General features: G+C 33.6%; 3 protein-coding genes across 7 annotated transcripts; 2 read left to right on the forward strand and 1 right to left on the reverse strand.

The window, feature by feature from the left end:
• The first annotated feature begins 296 nt into the window (after positions 1 to 296).
• Positions 297 to 5,814, forward strand: LOC119081351. 3 transcript variants are annotated; one of them, XM_037190196.1, is made up of 3 exons: positions 297 to 1,656; positions 3,057 to 3,650; positions 3,733 to 5,814. In XM_037190196.1, exons 1-3 carry the CDS (start codon positions 1,498 to 1,500, stop codon positions 5,107 to 5,109), a joined length of 2,130 nt encoding a protein of 709 aa, XP_037046091.1. In that variant the 5' UTR covers positions 297 to 1,497; the 3' UTR covers positions 5,110 to 5,814. The 3 variants fall into 3 exon arrangements, with proteins under 3 accessions (XP_037046091.1, XP_037046092.1, XP_037046093.1); XM_037190197.1 differs by lacking the exon at positions 297 to 1,656 and adding an exon at positions 2,565 to 2,732; XM_037190198.1 differs by lacking the exon at positions 297 to 1,656 and adding an exon at positions 2,778 to 2,932 and having other exon boundaries at positions 3,733 to 5,430.
• A 9,935-nt stretch (positions 5,815 to 15,749) lies between these two features.
• LOC119081353 (retinal homeobox protein Rx-A) lies at positions 15,750 to 19,899 on the forward strand. Its single transcript, XM_037190199.1, has 4 exons — positions 15,750 to 16,070; positions 18,765 to 18,913; positions 18,977 to 19,005; positions 19,067 to 19,899. Exons 1-4 carry the CDS (start codon positions 15,815 to 15,817, stop codon positions 19,749 to 19,751), a joined length of 1,119 nt encoding a protein of 372 aa, XP_037046094.1. The 5' UTR covers positions 15,750 to 15,814; the 3' UTR covers positions 19,752 to 19,899.
• LOC119081354 lies at positions 19,764 to 20,917 on the reverse strand. 3 transcript variants are annotated; one of them, XM_037190203.1, is made up of 2 exons: positions 20,748 to 20,917; positions 19,764 to 20,677 (listed from the first exon to the last, which is right to left on the reverse strand). In XM_037190203.1, the coding sequence occupies exon 2, from the start codon at positions 20,665 to 20,667 to the stop codon at positions 19,933 to 19,935; it is 735 nt and encodes a 244-aa protein (XP_037046098.1). In that variant the 5' UTR covers positions 20,668 to 20,677; positions 20,748 to 20,917; the 3' UTR covers positions 19,764 to 19,932. The 3 variants fall into 3 exon arrangements, with proteins under 3 accessions (XP_037046098.1, XP_037046097.1, XP_037046096.1); XM_037190202.1 differs by having other exon boundaries at positions 19,897 to 20,677; positions 20,752 to 20,917; XM_037190201.1 differs by having other exon boundaries at positions 19,897 to 20,677; positions 20,744 to 20,916.
• Between the last annotated feature and the right edge of the window lie 695 nt (positions 20,918 to 21,612).

A 21,612-nucleotide genomic window follows, 5' to 3' on the forward strand; every position in this document is an offset into this window, starting at 1 on the left:
TGTGCATCTATGTGCAACAGAACGTAACATCTATATACCAGACCACGTATTTTCGTAAAGTATATAAAAAATATTCCCTTGACAATCACACCAGCAACCACGACCAATTTTTCGTCTATTTAATCGTATTATACATGTAAGCAATTTTGTACACGAAATGCAACAGTCAACATGTACAATTTTAACATTATATGAGCAATATATACACGCTGTTTTCGCGCGTACTCACTGAGAGTATCCCGAGTGATTGGGTAGTGGGAGTCATTCATATAAAACCGGCATCAATTCAGTCTACTATTTCAGTCTTTCAATTACTTGTAGTGTATAGCTAGCACATATCTCTGGCTAAAGTGTAACATCTACTCGAACTCGAAAGTGTGTAATTGTTTTGATCATAAATAATTATAATATTTTGCTTCATTTACGTTGAATAAAATTTTTCGATGAACTTTTTTATATTTGGAAAAATAAAATCAAATTTGTCATTTCTAAAATAAATGTAATCAGCGAAACGATTACACTATTTGCAACCATCACATGCATACAATCAATTTATTGAGGAAATAGAATTTTCTTTCTTCAAGTATACAAACATAAAAGTTTTTATTGTGAACGTGAAAAATATATATCTCAAGGAAAATATCTCAAAGCTAGGTCCTTCACTGAATTTTAAATGGATTTGTTCTGGTTGTGTATCAACTGAATATCAAACACACAATTCAAAGCATCATTTGACTACAATACGTCGAGAGAGGCAGTAGCTGCGAAGCGAATTGAATAAACTTTTTTCATTTTTGGATTATTTTCTTTTTGGTGTTCAATAGTTTTATGGACTATGTTCGTATACTGTACGTGCATTATATACAACCGAAATCTCGTCAATTTATACCATAAACTATTATAAAAAAGTGAACTGTAATCAACTTTATAAAATTAAAGTGAATTTTTGTGGACTATATTTTATCGATGGAATAAAACGAATAAAAAAAATCGAATTCAATAAGAAATCGGAAAGAAAGAAAGACTTTTACTCAGCAACAATTGAGTGGTTTTGTGAAAGTATATACACCGTAACATTGAAGTTATAAACTAAAGAAATTGAGAAAAACGTTTTGCATGGAACTCAGTATTAAAAACTATTTTTTCAAATTCGCTGTTTTTCAACAAGTTTTGTTAAATAATTTTTTTTCTTTCTTCAATTATAAAATCGAAACAAAAATTAATTAACTGTGAACAACTTGTCGCGGTTCGAAGTTTAAAAACGTGAGATTTTTGCAGTAAAATCTATCTGCAACAACAAAAATAACAATAAGAAATTTAATTGAAATTTATACGAACATAACGAAGTGATAGAATTGGCTGTGTGTTAAAAGAACAAAAAGAAAAGCTTTTTGTTTTAACTTTTTTTATAAATATAAAAGCCATTGAATACAAATTTATACCTCGGTTAATTTGGAAATCGATTTTCAATAAATTTTACGAACAGATAAAAATATAATGTCATCGACACAAAGTGCAGACTTGATACAATTTGGTGGTGATAGAGACGACAACGCCATGAAAATCGATAGTGGAATTGTTGTAGCCGTCGAAGCAATGGAAAGTGAAAGTAGCTCAGCATCAGTACTTGGTCAAAATGAGAAGCATTTATCGCAGGTGTGTGAAATGAACTTTTGATATGAATTCACGTTTTTGAATGTCGCTTGAAAAACAAAATCGTAAAATGCTCACTGTACACTGCATTTAACTATCACAAATTAAAAAAAATTTCCATGCGTTTCCACAGAAAAAAAAGAGCAAAATCTAATCGAACCAGCAAGCAATTAGTTTATAGAGCTGACTGTGCATATAAATATAGTTTCGGTCGCGAATTGAAAATTTGTTTTGAATGCGTTCAGGTATTGGGAGATTTATGGGCGACATAATAGAAAAACATAGTCGATAATGTCTTAAGGTTTTATTTAATTGATGCTGTTTGGGTAGGGCAGTGGATTCGAGTTTGTTATGCATTTTTCTACAAAAGAAAACGACATTATAATTAAAACTTGCGTTTATGGAACTCGTTTCAGCTACTTATGGATTAATATCATGCTGAACGATCCAAAGTATAAAAAAATGAGTGAATAATAGGCGGTTTTATTGTATCCTATTATAGCATGAGTTAGACACTTGTTTAAAGTGGATTGTAGAGCAACATGTAGCAGATGAAAATTTCTGGGACTGACAGAGCTTAGATATTAGTCGAATATTCAATTAGCTTGTCAACAGCTTAATGGGTTGTGATGAAACTTCATGGTTTGACCGTCGAAACTGATCGCCAGCGCCGATGTCAACATTTTCTTTTTGATTTTTCACTTCAATGGATCTATTGAAATTGTGATATAGACCCAATAAACTAATTTATTTAACGTATACTACATGCCTGAAACATAAACAGTTTCATAAATTGTGTATTTACTGAGCGTCATAGACCTGAAACGTCATTCTTCTTCTTCTTAAAATGGCGAAAATCACAACCCATTGATTCAAAGAATTGACACGTTTTCCGTTTATGGAATATTTGCTGGCTTTTCGGTACCACATGCCAAATAATATTGATAATATGCAGACACGTTTCATATGTGATGCAAATAAACCGTTTACTAGACGTATACATACCGTGTGCGTCTGTAATTAATTTTGAATGAAACTACGATTGCGTTGGGAACAATAATGAATTTGAGATGATAGTGGTATTAAACAAATGTTTGCGTTTTAATCCAGTTACTTAGTCAGTACAAGATGTTTGTGTCTCACGTGTAGAATCTCATTAACTTTTATTGTCGTTTGATGTGCATACATCAAAATAAATAATCTTGACACTTACCTTGTTTCACGCGTGCCGTATCGTTTCCTTATTTCCACGATTCATTATGGTAGAGTGTGGTGAAAGGTATCAGCATTGATCGAATTTCTGGCTTAATTAGATTGAAATTAATTACATAGAAAATTGCATGAATGACAATGACATTGAAATCAGCAAATGACGAAATTCATGATTTTTCTTATTCTTTCAGACACCATCCATTGATGTGCTTTCTAAAAGTCCATCACTATCTACAACAAGCACAGTTGAAAACGACACTGTTCTAAATCAACTTCCCCAACTGCTGTCCGTTGTTCATATAACCGAATCACTCAAGCAATGCGACAATGATGAACTACAAGAAGTGCCATTAGCTGCCGAAGAAGAGGATCACTTATCCCCATTGATAATGGATAATCATACTGTACTCGAGCATCAAGAATTATTCAAAACTAGTCGTTTGCCCCTGGACGTTGTTGATCGAGTTCATGAGATACCGGAATTCGTACCGCAACAATATCAACACCCACCCAACATACAGCTCTGTGATAAAAAAGACTCTATTGGATCCATCGACAGCGATGTATCAATGACGTACGATGTACATCATGAATCGTCGAATCCGTCCGGAGAGAGTTCCGATGAGAATGCTAAGGATTCTGGATGTGACGTTAATGCTGGAAAAATGGAAGAAGTAAACGTTGATGAGCCGATTGAAGTGCCTGATGATGATCTAGCTGAGAAAATAGTCACACAAGTGGAATTCTACTTCTCCAACGAAAACATTTTGAAGGATGCTTTCTTGGTAAGTGTGTGGAAACAAAGATTTCCCATTCTTCAATTATTCCCAGCGGGTTGAGATGCTAAAGTTTTCATTTTATTTCCAGTTAAAACACGTAAGACGAAATAAGGAGGGCTTCGTGAGCTTGAAATTGGTTTCAAGTTTCAAGCGAGTGCGTCAACTGTGTAAAGATTGGCGAGTGGTTGGCTATGCCATCAAATTAAAAAGCGTAAATATTGAGGTCAACGATTTAGGAACGAAAATTCGTCGATTGGATCCACTGCCCGTCTTTGACGAAACAATGCCATCCAGAACTGTCGTTGCTACCGATTTACCTTTGGATAAGCTAACAATCGAAAAAATCTCCGAACTATTTTCAAAATGCGGAGAAATTGCTTTGATTCGAATACTACGCCCTGGCGGTTCAATACCAGCTGATGTGCGTCATTTCATGAATAAATATCCTGAGATGCGCGAACGTGAATGTGCATTGGTTGAGTTTACTGAATCTCAAGCTGCAAGGAATGCACAAAATTTGGAGGGAATGCAGATTTATGAGATGGTCGCCCCAAAAATGAAAACCGGAAAGAAGGCATCGATTACGAAAATGGTGGAAAACTACAAGTATCCGAGCCATGCAGATCATGAACGTAGTCGAGGAGGAGGTGGAGACGATTACAAGTTCAATATGATAAGACGAAACAGCTCTGGATTCTTCCCCAAGCACGAGACAAACCACGTATGTTATCAGCAACAACCTGTTCAATTCCAACGCAAGTTCTCATTCAATAACGGCGAAAACTACGAACACTTTAATCGTCGTCCATCAAACTGTTCAATGGCCAGTTCTGCCGACAATTCTCGAAAATATTCCAACTGTTCGGAAAGTTATTCCGGTTGCTCGGAAGCGTCCCGACGCCAATCAATGTGCTCCGATGCATCTCGTCGACAATCGAATTGCTCTGACGTGCCATTCCGACGTACATCAAATTGTTCCGAATTTTGTCCGTGCTCCCGAAAGGTATCCCAATGTTCCGATTCGTTCCGACGCCTATCACAGTGTTCCGATCATGGACGCCGATTTTCCAACGGATCTGTCAACTACGAACGGCGAATGTCCAACACATCTGAGAATGGTCGACGCGTTTCATTCGATTCCGAGTATGATCGCAAAATTTCAACCGGCTCGTTTGAACACTATCGCAAAATATCTGGCGGCTTTGATGCGTCGCGGAAGTTATCGAACGGCAGCGATCAATGGTACAACGGACGGAAAATTTCAAACGATTCGGGCTATGATCGTCGATCATCCGTTAACTCAATGATGAGCGATTATGGATCATCGCCACGATCGCGTTCCACCAGTATGGCTGGAATTGTTAAAGGTGAAAATTTGGTGCGAACACCGATTGGACCGGATGGTAGTAAGGGTTTTGCATCGAGAGCACGGAAAGTCGGTCATGCGGTCGTTGGACCGGTTTAAATTTTGCATACGGTTATCGGAAATGTGAGTTTTGACGATTGAGTATCGATTTTTTGTTATTTATTTGTATATTTAGTCGTTAAGTAACGCTAGTGTGTAAGTGTACATATTTATTTGTCAAATAAGAATTCGCAGAGAAGTGAAGCAGCAAATGTGTTAAAAACAAATATAATTGTAACGTTTTAGCCCCCTACCCCAATATAATATCCTTTTCCCTTCCCAGTTGTAAGCAATCATTTTTCTTATTAGTTTTCTCTTTTAGCGTTAAGAAATAATATTCCCTTTTGTGAACTAATAAACCGAGTTTTCGTTTTAATTATTAAAAATGTAATCCAAATTTGAAGTCATTGTGCTCATTATTCTATAAAATGTAAATTAAAACCAGTGAGCAAAATATGTGCAGATTGTCTGTTACGATAAACTTAACTGTTAGATATTTATTTCTCGCGTCTATGTTACAGCGCTAAGAGTCTACGCCTTATTAATAACTTATTAAGATTGTTTTGTTTACTATATTATAGATTTGTACATATAAAATCGTAGGAAATATTTAATTATATTAATTAATGAAAATTTTTAAAATATATTGTAAAAATGATCTTGAGATGGACGTGTGTCAATTCTTTCAAAGAATATATTTTCGATTGAAGTGTTTTACTGAAGAAGAACTTAAATTTTTATTAGAAAATAAAATATTTATAAATAGATTTTCTCTTTTGAATAATAAACCACCGTTTTTTCTTTAATTTCGAAACACCCAGCCATTCAGAAATGCAACTGTTATCAAAAGCGGAAACTAAAATAAGTGGTGAGCTCCTAGTAATATCGTCCTCTTACAGCAAAGTTTTGTAGAAACCAACCAAGTAGTAGATTTCGTTTCAAGCACTACGTCTCGTTATTTACAATTGAATGTTATAAAGGGTTACGAGGCGGAACACATTTTTTTATATTCACCATTTATAAATTTTCGCGAACTTATTAGGAGAATAACCTGTATAGCTACTAATATATAACTACAAAAAGGTTCATGAGAAAACCTAAACCTTGGCTAAGTGCAAAAACATCAAACCACTAAATCGAAACTAACCTTCAAAGTCGTATTCTTAGCAGCCGAAACGAGAAAAAGATCAAAAAACAGCGAATCGATATATAAATTGCTTAAAATCAAACTGAAATTTCAATCAAATTGGTGGAAATACCATTCGTTCTAATTGATAAATGCTCAAAGTATCAAACACACACGAAATTTTGAAATGTTAATTTTTGTAGTCTACTGATTTTTTGTGAATTTTGGATGTATTTTTATAATGAGAAATCAAAAACTCAAGCAACAGAAAATGTGTCGGTTTTCAAGATTTACTGATCTTCAAATACTAGGCTGTCACATACGGCTATTGTTATCGATAACGACGACTAAAATAATGACAAGCTTTGAGTAATTTGGTTCTTTTATAAAGTAAAATACATCTAAAAATATTGAAGTACCAGATTTGAAATCAACAGATTAAAAATAATTTGATCGATCGAAGTAATAGACCCGATAATAATACTGTTCATATACTTGCCGTCTGTAACAGTTAAAAATTTAAATATTTCTGCAAAAACAGTCAATTTTCGCAACACCAATAAGTTGACCAGCTGAAAAAGAGTTGAAGCCAAACGCGTCACAAATTTGGTTAGGGTTGACTGATTGTAAAAACTCTTCAAAACAACTTTAAAAGTATCCTATTTTCCAGCTTTTTACAGGCTGTTTTATTTTAACATGTGTTATGTCATATACGAAAACACTTGAAGTGACTCATCGCAAACAATTGTACCTTACTTTACTTACAAAATGTTATACTTATCTTTGTTGTCTACAAACGAGGAAAATATTCTGATTCATTCGAATTTTCCGTTGACACTCGAAATGAATAATATGTGGCGACTAACATTGACCTCTTTGTTTCATTTCGCTTTTTCGTTTTATAAACTTTATTATTGTGTGGAAAGCTCCTTAGCTTCATCAAACTTTTCAAAAAAATATAATACTACTATTTGCCTGTAGGTGGATCTCTGTTTGAAGTGGTTCTTATATTAAATAAATTCAATGTAATGGAAACGTTCAACTATAGCAATGCTCGTGAACAATTTATGTTCGCTATAAACGACGTAAATTATTCTTAACCGTGTACAAGACACCGTCTGCGCGATTTTTTAATATTGCTGGTCGGGTCATGGAGCACAAAAAATATTGATATATGACATAAACTAGGCCCCACCTTTTGGGCGGGTCAGGTCACTTGCTGTCAATTTTGGCAATGTAATTTTGATCAGCTTATTTTTCATTCTTAAACCGAAGCATCACAAATCCCTATCACTATACAAAAATTTACATCTCATTCTAAACGTACCGCATTTTAAGTTTTTACGTTATCATTCGTTTCGCTTTATTCCTTCGTTCCACATGCATTTCTGTGTTAAAAATGTGGACCAAACTAATATTTACAAATATTTTGGGCCTAAAAGTGTCACTGGTGCCGCATTTTTTTTGCTGACATTTTATCAATCTTAGAAGTAACAGTAGTTCCGGAAATGACAAATTGAGGACATATTTTATGTGTAGTTGAAAATGATTTGTTCTTTTTTTTCTTGAAATTTTTATTTGACCAAAAATTAGTTTCGAAAAAGGAAAAAAATGCTTCCGAAAACTAACGCCTGTAATACTTTCATCAAAACCTTAGAAATAGTATAGGTAGGTAATTAGCTTAACTCTTGCGTAAACCGTTTAGAAATAAGGAACCGAAGGCATTTAAAATAACCATTCAGGGTACGTCTAGATGAAATTATTTGTAAGAACTCAACAAAACTTACTAGGTACACACAGTACTGTTGCTCTTGTTAATATTTAAATAAATTGTGACAGGAAATCTTTTGATATCGTACACTATATGTCCGACTTTCAGTAGTAAATATTGAGTGAAAGTTTCCATGAAAGTTTTCCTCTTTCGATAAAAAAAAATGTCCGAAAGTTCTTATCGAGACAGGTCGAGATTAATATTTTCTTAAAATAAAACCAAATTGTTCAACAGAAAAATCTATCAAAATGAAGGAATATGATCGGCTTCTTTTGCGTAAACTAGACTTCGAAGGCGTATTTCTACTAAAATTCATTTCAAACAAATAAAACAAATTAAGTTTAAGACTTTGAATCAAACAACCGATAGAATAGATTTACCTCGATATTTGGTGATTATCGCTCGAATACATTTAAAGGATGTTGTACAGCTCAAATGCACTTCAATTTTATATGTTTTAATATATGATCCTGTCTATTCTCCGTTTCTTGTCAGCCAACGAAAACTGCTACTCCTCACACTTCCTATTGTAAAAAAAAAACGGAGGTACAATTACCCCTCAAAAAGCATGAGCTGTGCTTAATTCTATAATTTTTAAGTATTCGATATATGTAAGTAGCGGTTTCATTTTGAAATTACTTACAATGGCTTACATTTAAAGTTTCGGTCCTTTACAGAATAAACTCTATTGGAGGAAAAATGATTACTTCGAAAATAATGCCGCCTCATCGTCTATTTATTTAAATGTTCTCAAGCTATGTGCAGTTGACAAGGTTGAGTAATTGAGTTAAATTAATTGCTTTTGAACCAAATTTTTCCATCAGCAATGCTATGAAAACCCGCAACAATCTACCAATGGATTTTTTTTTACATTTATTCGAACACAACATCTGAATGTATTTTTAAATTTTCGATTGAAGACATATGCGAGTGTTTCTGCTTTCTCATGAAAAAGAGATCAATTTTCAATCCTTTTTAATGGTGTGTGCCCAGTGTAAGCGAATACAACGAGAAAATTCAAACTTCCAATCAAGAGATACATTTCTATATATTCTTGGTCTTTTTTTTCATTCATTCATCTATCTCATTAACAAATTTCTGATATGAAAATATTTTAATTTTGTGACCCTTTTTGTGTCGTTTAACGAGTGAAGGTGAATTTTTCATCTTCATTTCAAAAATGACACTGTTCTGACTTCAGTAACATTTTCATAATTTCAGTGATAAATTGGTGGCAATTAAAAAGAATTACGTGTGTTGATTTAGTTATGATTTATTTAGTTAAATTTATTTTTATACTTTTTTTTCTTCAAGAAAATGAATGTTTAGTAAAATAAGAATCATATGTAGAAAAGAAACAGAAAAGTTTATGTAGCGGATATGATGACTATCGTCGCTAAATAGCAGTAAATTTAAATGAAAACGTAACATTCTGATATAAATCTGAAATGTGTACGATTGTACAGCTTTGAAGAATTTTTTTAAATATAAAGAAGATCATTTTCTGGATTTTTTTTTTATTTTTGTTTAATTGCAAAAGTAGAATATTCTTAGAATTCAAAAAAAACTATGTCCCGTTTTTAATCTTTTAGAATCGCTAGTCATCTGCTCCCGAAAACAACGACAAAAATGAAAGATAAGATGAGGCTAGTTCTAACCCCACATTTTACTTTCAACAAAATAAGAACAATGTTGAATCGATACAATTACCGTATATAAATGATTGGTACAGAGGATTTGATTTGCTTTACCATTTCGCGAGATGAAAGAAATTATTTTTTTTTTCAAAAAATTGTATTTTCTGCTACCAAGCAACTGCAATATTTATTTAAATATCTGCATATAACACGACTGATTTTAGGCAATTTACTATCATGCGAAAGTGTCAACGGACCTAAGCAGATAGGGTGGGCGCACCAATTTCCGGACATATACCAGTAGTCGACACATATTGTATTTTCATTGATAAACTTATTTATGTGAAATGATTTTGAACATATTTAATGATTATCAGTTTGATACAACTGCAATTGTAAAAAGTTTATATTTTTAATCGGTCGGAAAGCAGGTTCTTTTAGAGTATTTTTAAAGAGTTTTTACATTGAGTTATCCCCAACCAAATTTATGACCCAATTTTCTTCAGCTGATCTTCTCATACAGACTCACTTCAGTCAAAGAATTGTTACACTTTTTGATGGATGGAAGAACCGTAGGTTAGATATCCAACTACTGATACATGTCCGGAGACTGGTGAGCCCACTACGTACATAAATTTATATGCAAAGGAGCGAAATGTATAAATAGCTAATTGTTAACCTAGGGTATAAATAATAAGACTGCTGCGTTGTGAAAGAGTTATTTACTAATGTAGCCCGAACGAGGTGAGTGCCAAGGGACGAAAACTCGAGAAAAAAAAATCCAATATAGACCTCATTTTCATCCCCGAAGCATGAATATAACTATTGCTCATTACACATCTTAAATATGTTATTTACTAAAACCGTAATGAATTACATATATCTATTATCTGCAACAGGCAAAAATTCGGCAAATAACCAAACTAAAATCTAAATCTTTAGATCGACTAAATTTAATAGGAAAATATTTCATTTATTTTAAAAGCTCCCTAATTAAATTCAAATACGCCATTAAAATGGTGTGGTGTACGCATTGAAATATTAACAGTAATTCTACTAATTTATAAGAGCAATTATGAAAATTAACATGTCATCCGCTGACTTCTGACACATCAAGTGCGGTAGACGTTTCTTTTTTGTATTATTCATAACAGACTGATCCAGGTGATAATTTAAATGTTTGCTTATGAAGAGATCCTCTAATTAGCGATGATGAATTGATGAAATATTATGATTGGCCCGATGCCAGATTTACCAATACGAATATTGTTTGACGGTTAAAAAGACATAATTTTCATCCATTTTCTTTCGCATGGATGTGTGTTTGTTAGATTAATTTTCTGCATACAGCGGACATGTTTGAAAAATTGAAAATTAGACAGGTTCGTAATTTAATTTATGTGATAAATGTTAAGACTCGCAAATGTGAACTCCAACTACTGCTTTTTCTGGTTATATTGATAGCGAAGATTTGAGTTTATGTTTCAGTTGACAAATGACAAATTTCCCTTTTACTAATTTCATTCTGGACGAAACCATTGAAATTTTCATGCTGCTGATATTGGACGATAAACATTCTATATTTAAAAACAAATCCATTTTCTTAATTAACTTGTAAAAGTAAGATGCAACTATAATCGATTCGAATTTGTTACAATTAAAAATAGATTTTACAAAAGATTTTTCAAATATGTCTCCCTAGCCGCTAATTGCCATGATTCTCAATTACTCGACAATTAACGTTGATGTGTGGTTTTTTGTGTTGCATGAAAATATTTTGAAAATCGCGTCGTTTATACCAACAGATTCTTCTTCTTTGAACTTTTCGGTTGGAATGCTTTACTGTTGTATTTGTGGTAGATTTATGAATTCTAGTTTAAAAATGGGATGCAGTAATTGCAACGGTTTAATGGAACATGTAACATATACAATTTTTCTAAATTATCAAAGTGGTGATATCGGTCTCAATTTTTATTTACTATCCATGGGTTGAGAACAGTGCCTATATTAATGAATATGTTTTAGGGAAAACATTTTCAGTGATACAGTTCTTAGTTCATATATAAAGGTAAAAGAAACATTTGTTACATAACTAGGAGAGTCCTACGATACAAGGTCTCTAGTAGTGTATATCTCATCTTGAATTTGCAGTTTTTAAATTGATTAATCACGTATAATGATGACTTGGTCATTTGTATCTATAGAAGACTCAAAAAACCCTCGTCATATGGGTATGTGTGAACCGTTGAAGGTTTGGAAGAACTTTTTTAATGGTTATTAATAGTTACGGCTATTCATCTGTTATCGATAAAGAGGACAAAAATAATGGCAAGCTTTAGGTAATATGGTCATTTATATGGTAAAACGTATGTTAAAACTGTTGAAGTACAAGATTTAAAATCAACCGATTAAAAATACTTTAATCGATGGAAGTAATAGATCCGATAATAATACTGGTCATATGTTACAAACTTAATAGATAATTATTCCTTATTAGTGAATTTTGAAAACTGTTGTTTTGGCAATGGTAGAGTTTCCATATTCGATCCGAAGGCTATGTATACGTGCAATGAATCACTTCCGCAGCATCCACTGTAATCTCCTATTTCTCGAAAGGAGAAATTCCGTCATTTCAGTTTTATTACCGTAAAAAAGAATAAATTGTGGTCAGTCTTTGAACATGCCGTCGTCGAAAGATTTCTGTGCGAATACGTACTTGTGCTCTAAAAAATTGTCACTTATGAATTTGAATTAATACTAGTGACAACGATGACTGCTGAGCTGAGCAATGCTGCCCTTTATAAATCACAGATTGGCCAGGAACATAAATAGATTCGAATGAACTTCTTTGAAAGGTTAACGATAAGGACTCAATAAGAAAGAACACCACAGTATTGCAGAACATTTTTGTATTAAAACAGTTTTCTGAAAAGATTTGATTAAAACAAAAAAAGAGCCCACCATTAGATCATCGCTTATTAAATATTAATTAAGCAAATCAACATTTTTTGTTGCATTAAAAAATATACGAACGTTGACAAAAACAAAATTAAAAATCTTATAAATCTCTTAATTACTTTACACGATACCGTATGTTTATTTCCATCGCCTATACGATATGTTCCATTTCTTTAACCCAAGACTGCATAACATTTCTTTTATGCTGAAACATGTGCTGTCGAGCATAAAAGAAACATAATATGGGCAATAAATCAATTAGCTAGTATTTTGACATCAAATTGGGTTTTAGTGGTGTTAAATGGTGGTTATGCTGTCTGTTTTGTATTTATTTAGTGGTGTTTAGTGGCGTTTAGTGTTGAAATACGAGCAACATTTTTTTTAATATAAATTTCAAGTTGTTAATTAATGAGAGGATTTTACTTGTTTCACGTTTTGCTGCTGTTTACGACTTTCAGGTGAACGTTTCGTTTTCTTCAAGGAGTGTAATGATCTCTTTAGTCAAATCATAACTTTTTGTATAAAACAAAAATACGGCAGGATGTTGTCTTTTCTAAATATGCTATTGGTTAAAGTGAAATACTTTGATTGGATTCATAACAGTAATTATGAATAATATGGACGCGGCAACGTCGAACATGAAAGGAATTTCTTGGCTCGATCAGTGACTTCAAATAATTTTTCTATTCAAGTTTTTGAAATTCCCTGCCTGGCGCCAGTATCGACAACATTTTTAAAAGAAAGTGAATCGTATTAATGATGAGAAAATTAAATTAGTCAATCAGGGGTTATTAGGTAGACAGAAAATGATATTTTGGCGCCATTTCTTGATTTTACAAAGATTAAGGAAGTTTCAAAAAATTAAAAATTTTGATTACTTCCTCAACAAAGTTTTTCACATGTAAATCAATAAATGAAAATTTCGTATCAAGCATTACCAAAGAAAACTTGTCATAGTAAGATCAGCCAGCAAGATGTACTATACAGAAATTATGGGTAAACAAAAAATATACGGTTCATCATCTGTTAACGACAAAAATAAGTGAAGAGCTACGGTATAGTGTGGAGTTACATATATAGTAACACCATTGTTAAAACAAACGAAGTACAAGATTTGGTACGAAATACTGGCTAGTATTCAAACGGCAGAAGTAACAGAACAGATTAATATGATTTTACCGAAGTACGCTTGATGCCGTTTCTAATAGACTAATTGCAAATTAAAGATAGGCAGTATTGCTAAACACGATTCTGTCAATAATGTTTAGGTCATGTATTTTTCTTTGCAGGATTTCCCAATATTTTGCAACCACCTGGTATTTCTAGAAACGACGGTAAAATACCTGATGGTATGACAATAGCTCCGTGGAGTCATGGAAAATCACTTTTATGGGATGTAACAACACGTGATACTTTGGCTCCTTCATACATCGGTGAATCCTCTAAGAAAGCAGGGTCTATTGCAGATAAAGCGGAGAGATTTAAGCATAATCATTATATGCGTCTTAAAGAAAATTATTTATTTACCCCCTTGCCTTTGAATCATTAGGTTGCATGGGACCGGAAACAAAGAAATTTATTAACAAGTTGGGATCATTAATAAAGATAGCATCAGAGGAACTACGTTCCAAAGATTATCTGTTGCAGAAAATTTCTATTCTTATACAAAAACGCAATGCTGCGTGTATTCTTGGAACTTTAGGAAGTAATAGAGCAGATGATTTTTATTTATTGTAATATTTGTTGATTGAAAAGATCGTTTTTTTACTGACTGCGCCGAATGCGAGCGGTCTTTTTATTCGCTTTGAATAAATACATATTCGTTTTCCGACTATAGTCTATATTAATATATAAATTTTTTAAATACTCCAAGGCTTGGGCCCAAACTTATATAGTTTCCTATGAATCATAAGAATGGCACTGACGACACGAAATTATGTTGTGGCCAATTTATTGGGTGGTTCAGGTTTGTATTGAAATTAAAAAAATAGTTTAGAATTTTTGCAGTAAATCGTTTTTTCGTTCCTTTGAGAATTTTTGCGAAAAGTTATGAAAACCACTAGATGTCGATTGTCAGTCCAAGGCGAAAAACTTTTATCGCTCTCATTTTGGGCGTGATAGTTATTCACGAACGAATGCATAAACTAGCATAAGTTAGAAACAACGTTTCTCCTAAACGACGCCGGAACTTCGCGACGAAATATTGGGTACTATAAAATTTTTCTTTCACCGAGAATTGAAATACAACATATTTCTACCTGAATATCTAGATTGAAATCGCTCCGCTTGTAAGGAAAATTTGGGCTAGTGTTGAAAAAATCCATATTGGTGCACAATATGATATTTTCGCACTCATTTTTTGATGAAATTAAAGTGGTTCAAATATTGCACACAGGCAGCTTAGTATCGAATTCACTCATTAAATTGCAAATTTAGATTAGAGGTTGCATAATGAGGTTGAATGTTGGTAAGATCAAAAAAAGCGGTACGAAACAAAATGCATAACTTTATTGTGAAATGTTGTGTACTGAAGATTTATTTAAAAATTGATAAGGCAACTGAAAAAACCAATCGTGCTGAAAGGTTCTAAACAAAGATACAATAGAAATAGAGTTATTGGAGAGACGGATCTCTAAATATTACTACAGCGGTACATTGAACAAAATTGTTAGCTTCCCGACTTTAATGTCCTTTTTAAAAAGAGTTTTTGCATTTGCTTTCGATCAACATTTAAAGGTGGAGTAAAGTGACGAATGATCGCCAATATACCATTTATTAATTGTTTACAAGTTATTCAATAAACATTCGACAAAATAAACTTTTCCGCATTGAAAACCTAAAAACGATTATCCAATTAGTCTCTGTGACAAAGGCGTTTATCTTGCATTCACTGAGCTAACGTCCACTCAATTATAAAACACACATGTGCGACTTGCTCAAGATGAAAACATTTTAAAAGAGAAATAATATTTTAGTCAAATTAAGCATCGTAAAAGTGCGAGCTGATGACTGACTTCATGTGTTTTGTTTTTATCCGTTAATAAGAACAGAGATCACAGCCACATATATTTATATAAAAATGGTAACGCCTCTTTCAGTGAAGGAGGCGGACGATTTTCCGCTCATTAGAAAACATGTATAAATCTAACAGCAATATGAAAATCTTAATGATCATTCAAGTAAATGGTGTGCCAAATGAATTCTCGTCAGTAGGATTGGTGAACTCAATGATTGAATACGTGGATCATTTAGCGCGAGTGACTAAAATTTTCAATGGAAAATCCAATGAATTCGAAAATAAAGAATAGTTTTTCAATAGAAAATATTCTTGCTAAACAGCCGATTGTTCGACAACACGAAGATTGTGATTTTGTTAGTAATCATAGCAGTGATCGAGATTTATTTGAAAGTAAAATTAGTGCTTGTGATGAAGACTACAGGACGGATAAGAATTGTTTGATGCCTGACTCAAGTTGCACAGAGGATACAAATGAATTATGCAGCGATGAGGCTTCTGAGGAAAGTAATTGTAAGTAACAATTCAGCTTCAAATTAAGGCCCGATATGTACCATTAAGTGTATTACGTCGGTCTAAACATTTTCTGTAGGTTAATGTAAAATCTTCTACTTCATAACGTTTAACATGCGACGTTCCACGTCAATTCAGCAGATGAATTTTTAACGGAATAGATAGACTTATGTTATGTTATGTTTCTTTGGAAGGAAAAACTTTTTTGCTGCCGTAATTTAACGGAACGTAAAAATAAACTTTAAGTTAATTTGTATTGCTAACATTTTCTTGGCACATCATTGCTTAACACTTACACAGCATTAATTGTCTCCTGTCAATCAAATGTACAGCCACTTATTCGTCAGTACATCTTTTTGGCGAAATGAGTTCACACCGAGGTTCAAATACAAATTAACGAAACAAATGAATATATGATCCCGTAAGCTAAATATATGTGAAAATTCATAATAATTGCAGAACATACCAGCATTTAATTAGCATTTTCTGGCAATTAATTGAACTAAGGTAAAGTGAGTAATTACCCATTAATATCGTTGTAAAACATAACGACGCGCCGCTGGTGTACATTTCGTATTCTGTTTAAAAGTCTGTGCATTTTTGATTTTGGATTTTCGAAACCTTTCCACGATTCAATGTCGTGCGTATTTTTAATCTTATGCTAGGCAATCTGTTTTCTATCAAAATTATTAATAATTTTTGCCTTGACAAAATTTTTTGTAACATTTATGTTAAGTCATTTCTTCGTAGATGTTAACTTCTACGACGCTTGAAAGGATACATTTATTAATAAACCATTGTGTTCTTTCACTCTACCTTTATATAATGTGTTGGAATATGATGTCACCAACAACATTATCGAGTCTGGTTTCATTTTTGATCGAAGTATTTTCAACATCTTAAAGGGAAATCTTTTACTTCAATTGTTATAAGGAAACATTTTTTATGTACACACACGAAACCGACAATTTTCTGTTTCTGGGTACATGCAAAGTACATGCAGAATTCACAAAAAGCCAGTGAACCACATAAGCACATAAGATAAAATGACCGCATACATAGAAAGTGTGTTGTAATAGAAAACATAACTTTTAGAGCTTCAAACTAATAGTATATTAGGATACTAAATTTGTTCGATTGTGCAAGACTGGTAATTCGTCCACATTCACTAGTTTAAACACTGTCTTCAAACTTACGACGGTTCAATTTTGGCCAAGACACTTAGTCTTTCGGAAAGTGTGGAGGAAACTGAACCGATAATGATCAAAACTATTTTTCATACCTAGGACCCGAAAAGTCGGATAAGAAAAATATTATTCGTACTACGGACCGGAAGTCTTTTTTAGCGTATTCGATTCCAGACAGAGCCGAAGGCACTGCCTGAAAACCTCTCACACGCTAAAAAAGACTTTTAGTCCTAGATACGAAATATACTATTCTGACATTTTCACGGTGACACTCAGCACACCTTAGCCCCATGTAGCTAGTAGTTGTTTGCAACATGCTATTAAATTTTCAAATTTTAGTATAACGAAAATTATCAAATTCTACAAGAAAAAGACCGGGGTTTTCAGCTCCAGTTTATAACATAAAATCTGAAGTCTAAACTCAGTATTTCATTAAGAGAAACGCAACATTTGGTATATTTTTCATTAAAAAAATGAAACGAAAAAAGCTCCAATCTCGGCTCCAATTTTATGACTGCTGAAAATACGGCGCTATCACTTGACTATAAGGGAATTCAATAAAATGGAAAATCTTTGGCTTGAAATTTACAACGATCCACGCTAATATTTGATATAACTATCAAGGATAGCGAGTGAATTTAAAACATATCCTTTTTGCCAATTTATTATTTTCGACCCGATCGGTTTCAATAATAGCTACTGCTATCATAATCAGAGGTACTGTTTTGACTTCAAAGTCTTCGAAGTTGACTACAGAGCCTCTGATGATGATAGCAGTTAGTAGCAGCAAGCTGAAATCGGTAGGGTGGAATTAATAAATTGACAAATGATTTTGTTTTAATTTTGGTCACTCTCCTTGATAGTGAAATGTTAATGACGAATATGTACGATATACCAAATTAAGTAGATTAATTTGTCTATACAAGATAAAATTGCTGTAAATTTTCTCTTTATGGAGTATTACCTAAAAAAAAGTTTATCAATGAAAGAACAATAGCTGCAGCGAAAAGATGGCACGTAACTCTAATCTGTTATCGTCGACCTAAATTAACAATGAGGTCTGTTTAGTGGTCTTATATAAAAAATTCAATTTCTAAAAGAAGTGAAAGATGTTTCAATCTGTTGTGTTGATATTACTTAAACGAAAAGAAGTAACATACTGCATATTGTTTACTAGTGATATTATGCTTGCAACGGTTAAATTCACAGTTTTCAGTTTTTAAAATGATTTAAATAAAATATTTATTCTAAAAATAGCATGACGAGTCCAAAAAAAACTTTGTGCTGCTCGGTTTCGTTTTTTCGTTGACCGAAAGTGATTTAAAAGTAATTAACCGTTTTAAATCAATTAGACAAACAATTATAGGTCATTAGGCGTGTAACACTTTAGTTAAAAGATTTCTGTTCCAATAATATTGGACAATTACTCTGATGATATATGAGTGTATTTTATGCCATATGCCATTAGTGTTGTCGCACGCAGTTTAAAGAGTTTATTTCGTTTCAGCTCAAAGTGATGATAGAAAGAAACGTCCACGAACTGCTTTTTCAGCGGCACAGATTAAAGCTCTGGAAACTGAATTCGAACGGGGCAAATACTTATCTGTGGCCAAACGCACGGCTCTGGCCAAACAATTGCATTTAACCGAAACACAGGTACCACAAAAATTATTAGTATTTCAATTTTCGCATTCTAATTTTTGTAATCAATATTTTCAGATAAAAATTTGGTTTCAAAACCGTCGAACGTAAGTTTAAATTACTAATAAAAGTGGGTGATGGCGAAACGTAATCTATTTTACTGTACAGGAAATGGAAGCGAAAATACACCTCTGATGTCGAGTCTCTTGCATCGCAGTATTATGCACAAATTGGTATCGGTGGGCTTGCAAGACCAATGGTAGTCGGAGACCGATTGTGGTTATTCAGTCAAACACCGAATGGCCCAGCACCAGTACAATCGATGATATTAAACAATAATCCGACTATTCCTCCGCTTCATCCGAGCATGCGGGGCTTTCCAAGCTCTTCGAATTCACCGATAATGGACATGAATTCACGTGGAACGTTAATACCTCGATCGCAGCCATTACCGTATGGTATGGCCAAACCACTTACACCATATTCAACAATTCCAAATACTACCTTTGTAAACCGAATTTCTCCGCATTTCAAACCCTATGATACATACAAGTATCATCGACCGTCCGGAGCAATACGAAATATGGAATATCCTCCACCAAAATCGATGAATTCTTTATACAAAACCGATTCAGTTACCGAACAGAGTTACTATCATTTAAAATATGTGCCGAACAGTTGTGGGTCGGCTGTTGGTCAAAGTAATGGTCTAGCAGAATTGGAGAAGGCATTCGGCGGAGAAAGAAATCAACTCATCGACGGTCCGAAAGTCGGTGAATCATCGTTGAAGGAAGAAATGCGTGACAGTGACGGATCATCCAGTGAAATTGACTGCGAAGAAATTGATGAATGAGGCACGTTTGTGTTTGTTCTCAAATCTTATTTTAATTCCGTTATCGGTTGGCTCTAGTCAATAATGCACATAACAATTAAACCAAGTTTTGTTGCCAAATTGTTTTAATGATTTTCTAGTATTCCGAGTATTTAGCACGCTGACGACATAAACATTCTCGCCTATTAAACGACAAATAATTTCAATTTCCAAGCGAAATGTCTCCATCTAATCCAGTGTAAGCGCCGTCGTAAACGAAAGCTATTAATTCTTTTTTGTTGGTCTCGTTGAACACCATCCATCCTAGTTCGTATTCTGTATGTGGACAAGCCAAATGAACGCCGACTGCATCATTGCCTACTACTAAAGGATCCTTGATCGTGACATTTTTTGGTGTTGTAGATGAAATCTGTTTCAATTGATTGATCACAGCTAAGCCACTATCAGCGTCAGCAAGAAAAATACGTCCTGCGATCAAATTCCTAAACTTATCCTCCACTTCATCACTGATTTCGCCATCATACAGTAAATTTTGAGACTCAAGTGGTATTTCGTGAGCCCATCCCCAATCGTAGCGATTCACATAAATAATTCGTTTATCTTGACTGCTACTCAGTCCAAGCTTTGCGCAGTCATTTAAAATGTCGACCGGATTTGCCATCTCTTTGTTATAAATAATGAATCCAGCCAGACACGGTGATTGTTCCGGCTGATATCGAAACAATATATCCTTAACACTCCATTCACCGAGCGCGGCATTCACTTTATAATTAAAGTCTCGCTGAATAATCGTTCCTCTGATTGAAGGATTTTCCAACGTAGATTCAGCATCTAAAGCATTTCCTAAATGTCCTTCTACGATGCAATGGAATTGTCCCCAGAGCAATTTACCAGAATGGCAAACGAAAGTAGGGTTTCTACAAACAGACTGAGCCATAGTCGAAATGCTGCAATGTAGAATTAAATGTAAGGTGTGTTGGGTGTTGGCATCTCAGACTCAAATAAAAGCTAACCTGCCTTCCGTTTATAACAGCAATACCAAAGTCAAATACAATTACGGAGTCGTTATTTATCTTGAAGTCAAAATATTTCTGATGCGCAACACATAAACAAATTTAGTTCTTATTCTTAACTATGACGAGGAAATAACCAATAGTCTCTTCATGTCCATATAAATAGAGTTTTTCCTATTTGATTTTGAACCTTACAAATTACAAAGTAATATATTGCTTACCACTAAACCACTGAGGATGATATGACTTGTAGCGGGCGGCAATTACCTGTTATCGACAATGAATGAATCTCTTGAAAAACTTAGATTAAATGAAGTTATAGATTAGATAGTAGAACTGCTGAAATCTTGCAGTATGTGAAAGGCTCTTAATCATCTCTTCGCATCATTCGATTTTTAATCGCAGATTGAATTAAAATTTTCTACGTCATTGTCAATCTATGGTTAATCGTCTTAATTGTGTTAATCACCGGTTAAACATGTTAATCGCTAAAAAAAGAGTGAGCAATCCCCCGCATTGAAGTTATAAAAAATCTAGTGGAAAAATTGTCAGTCAGTGGAACTGAACCACCCAAAAGGTGAGACCTAGTAAAATTCTTAATTTTGTCGTCACTATCGATAACCATCACCGGAAATTGGGCAATTTACAAATTAATTAGACATGTTCAATTTCGGAACAGTTAATTACAGAGGAGAAAAGTCTACCTACAATTTTCAGTTCAAATTTCGGCGGTAAAGTTAGCCAGACAGTATCAGTCAATTTGACAAGGTTTGTGTGTGTTTGAATTCGAACTGAAACAGCAAAGTTTACGAATGCGTAAACGACTTTAACAGGATTTAGGTACCTCCTTTGAATGTATTTGTGTGATC

Source organism: Bradysia coprophila, unplaced genomic scaffold (assembly GCF_014529535.1).
Source record: "Bradysia coprophila strain Holo2 unplaced genomic scaffold, BU_Bcop_v1 contig_358, whole genome shotgun sequence".
Classification (NCBI taxonomy): Eukaryota; Metazoa; Arthropoda; class Insecta; order Diptera; family Sciaridae; genus Bradysia; species Bradysia coprophila.

Bases quoted from the DNA above. Each gene is read 5' to 3' on its own strand.
- LOC119081351 (XM_037190196.1), top strand. From the start codon at position 1,498: ATGTCATCGACACAAAGTGCAGACTTGATACAATTTGGTGGTGATAGA. The intron at 1,657-3,056 runs GTGTGTGAAATG...TTATTCTTTCAG, and splicing joins ATGAGAAGCATTTATCGCAG to ACACCATCCATTGATGTGCT. The intron at 3,651-3,732 runs GTAAGTGTGTGG...TTTTATTTCCAG, and splicing joins TTTTGAAGGATGCTTTCTTG to TTAAAACACGTAAGACGAAA.
- LOC119081353 (XM_037190199.1), top strand. From the start codon at position 15,815: ATGGAAAATCCAATGAATTCGAAAATAAAGAATAGTTTTTCAATAGAA. The intron at 16,071-18,764 runs GTAAGTAACAAT...ATTTCGTTTCAG, and splicing joins GGCTTCTGAGGAAAGTAATT to CTCAAAGTGATGATAGAAAG. The intron at 18,914-18,976 runs GTACCACAAAAA...CAATATTTTCAG, and splicing joins TGCATTTAACCGAAACACAG to ATAAAAATTTGGTTTCAAAA.
- LOC119081354 (XM_037190203.1), bottom strand. From the start codon at position 20,667: ATGGCTCAGTCTGTTTGTAGAAACCCTACTTTCGTTTGCCATTCTGGT.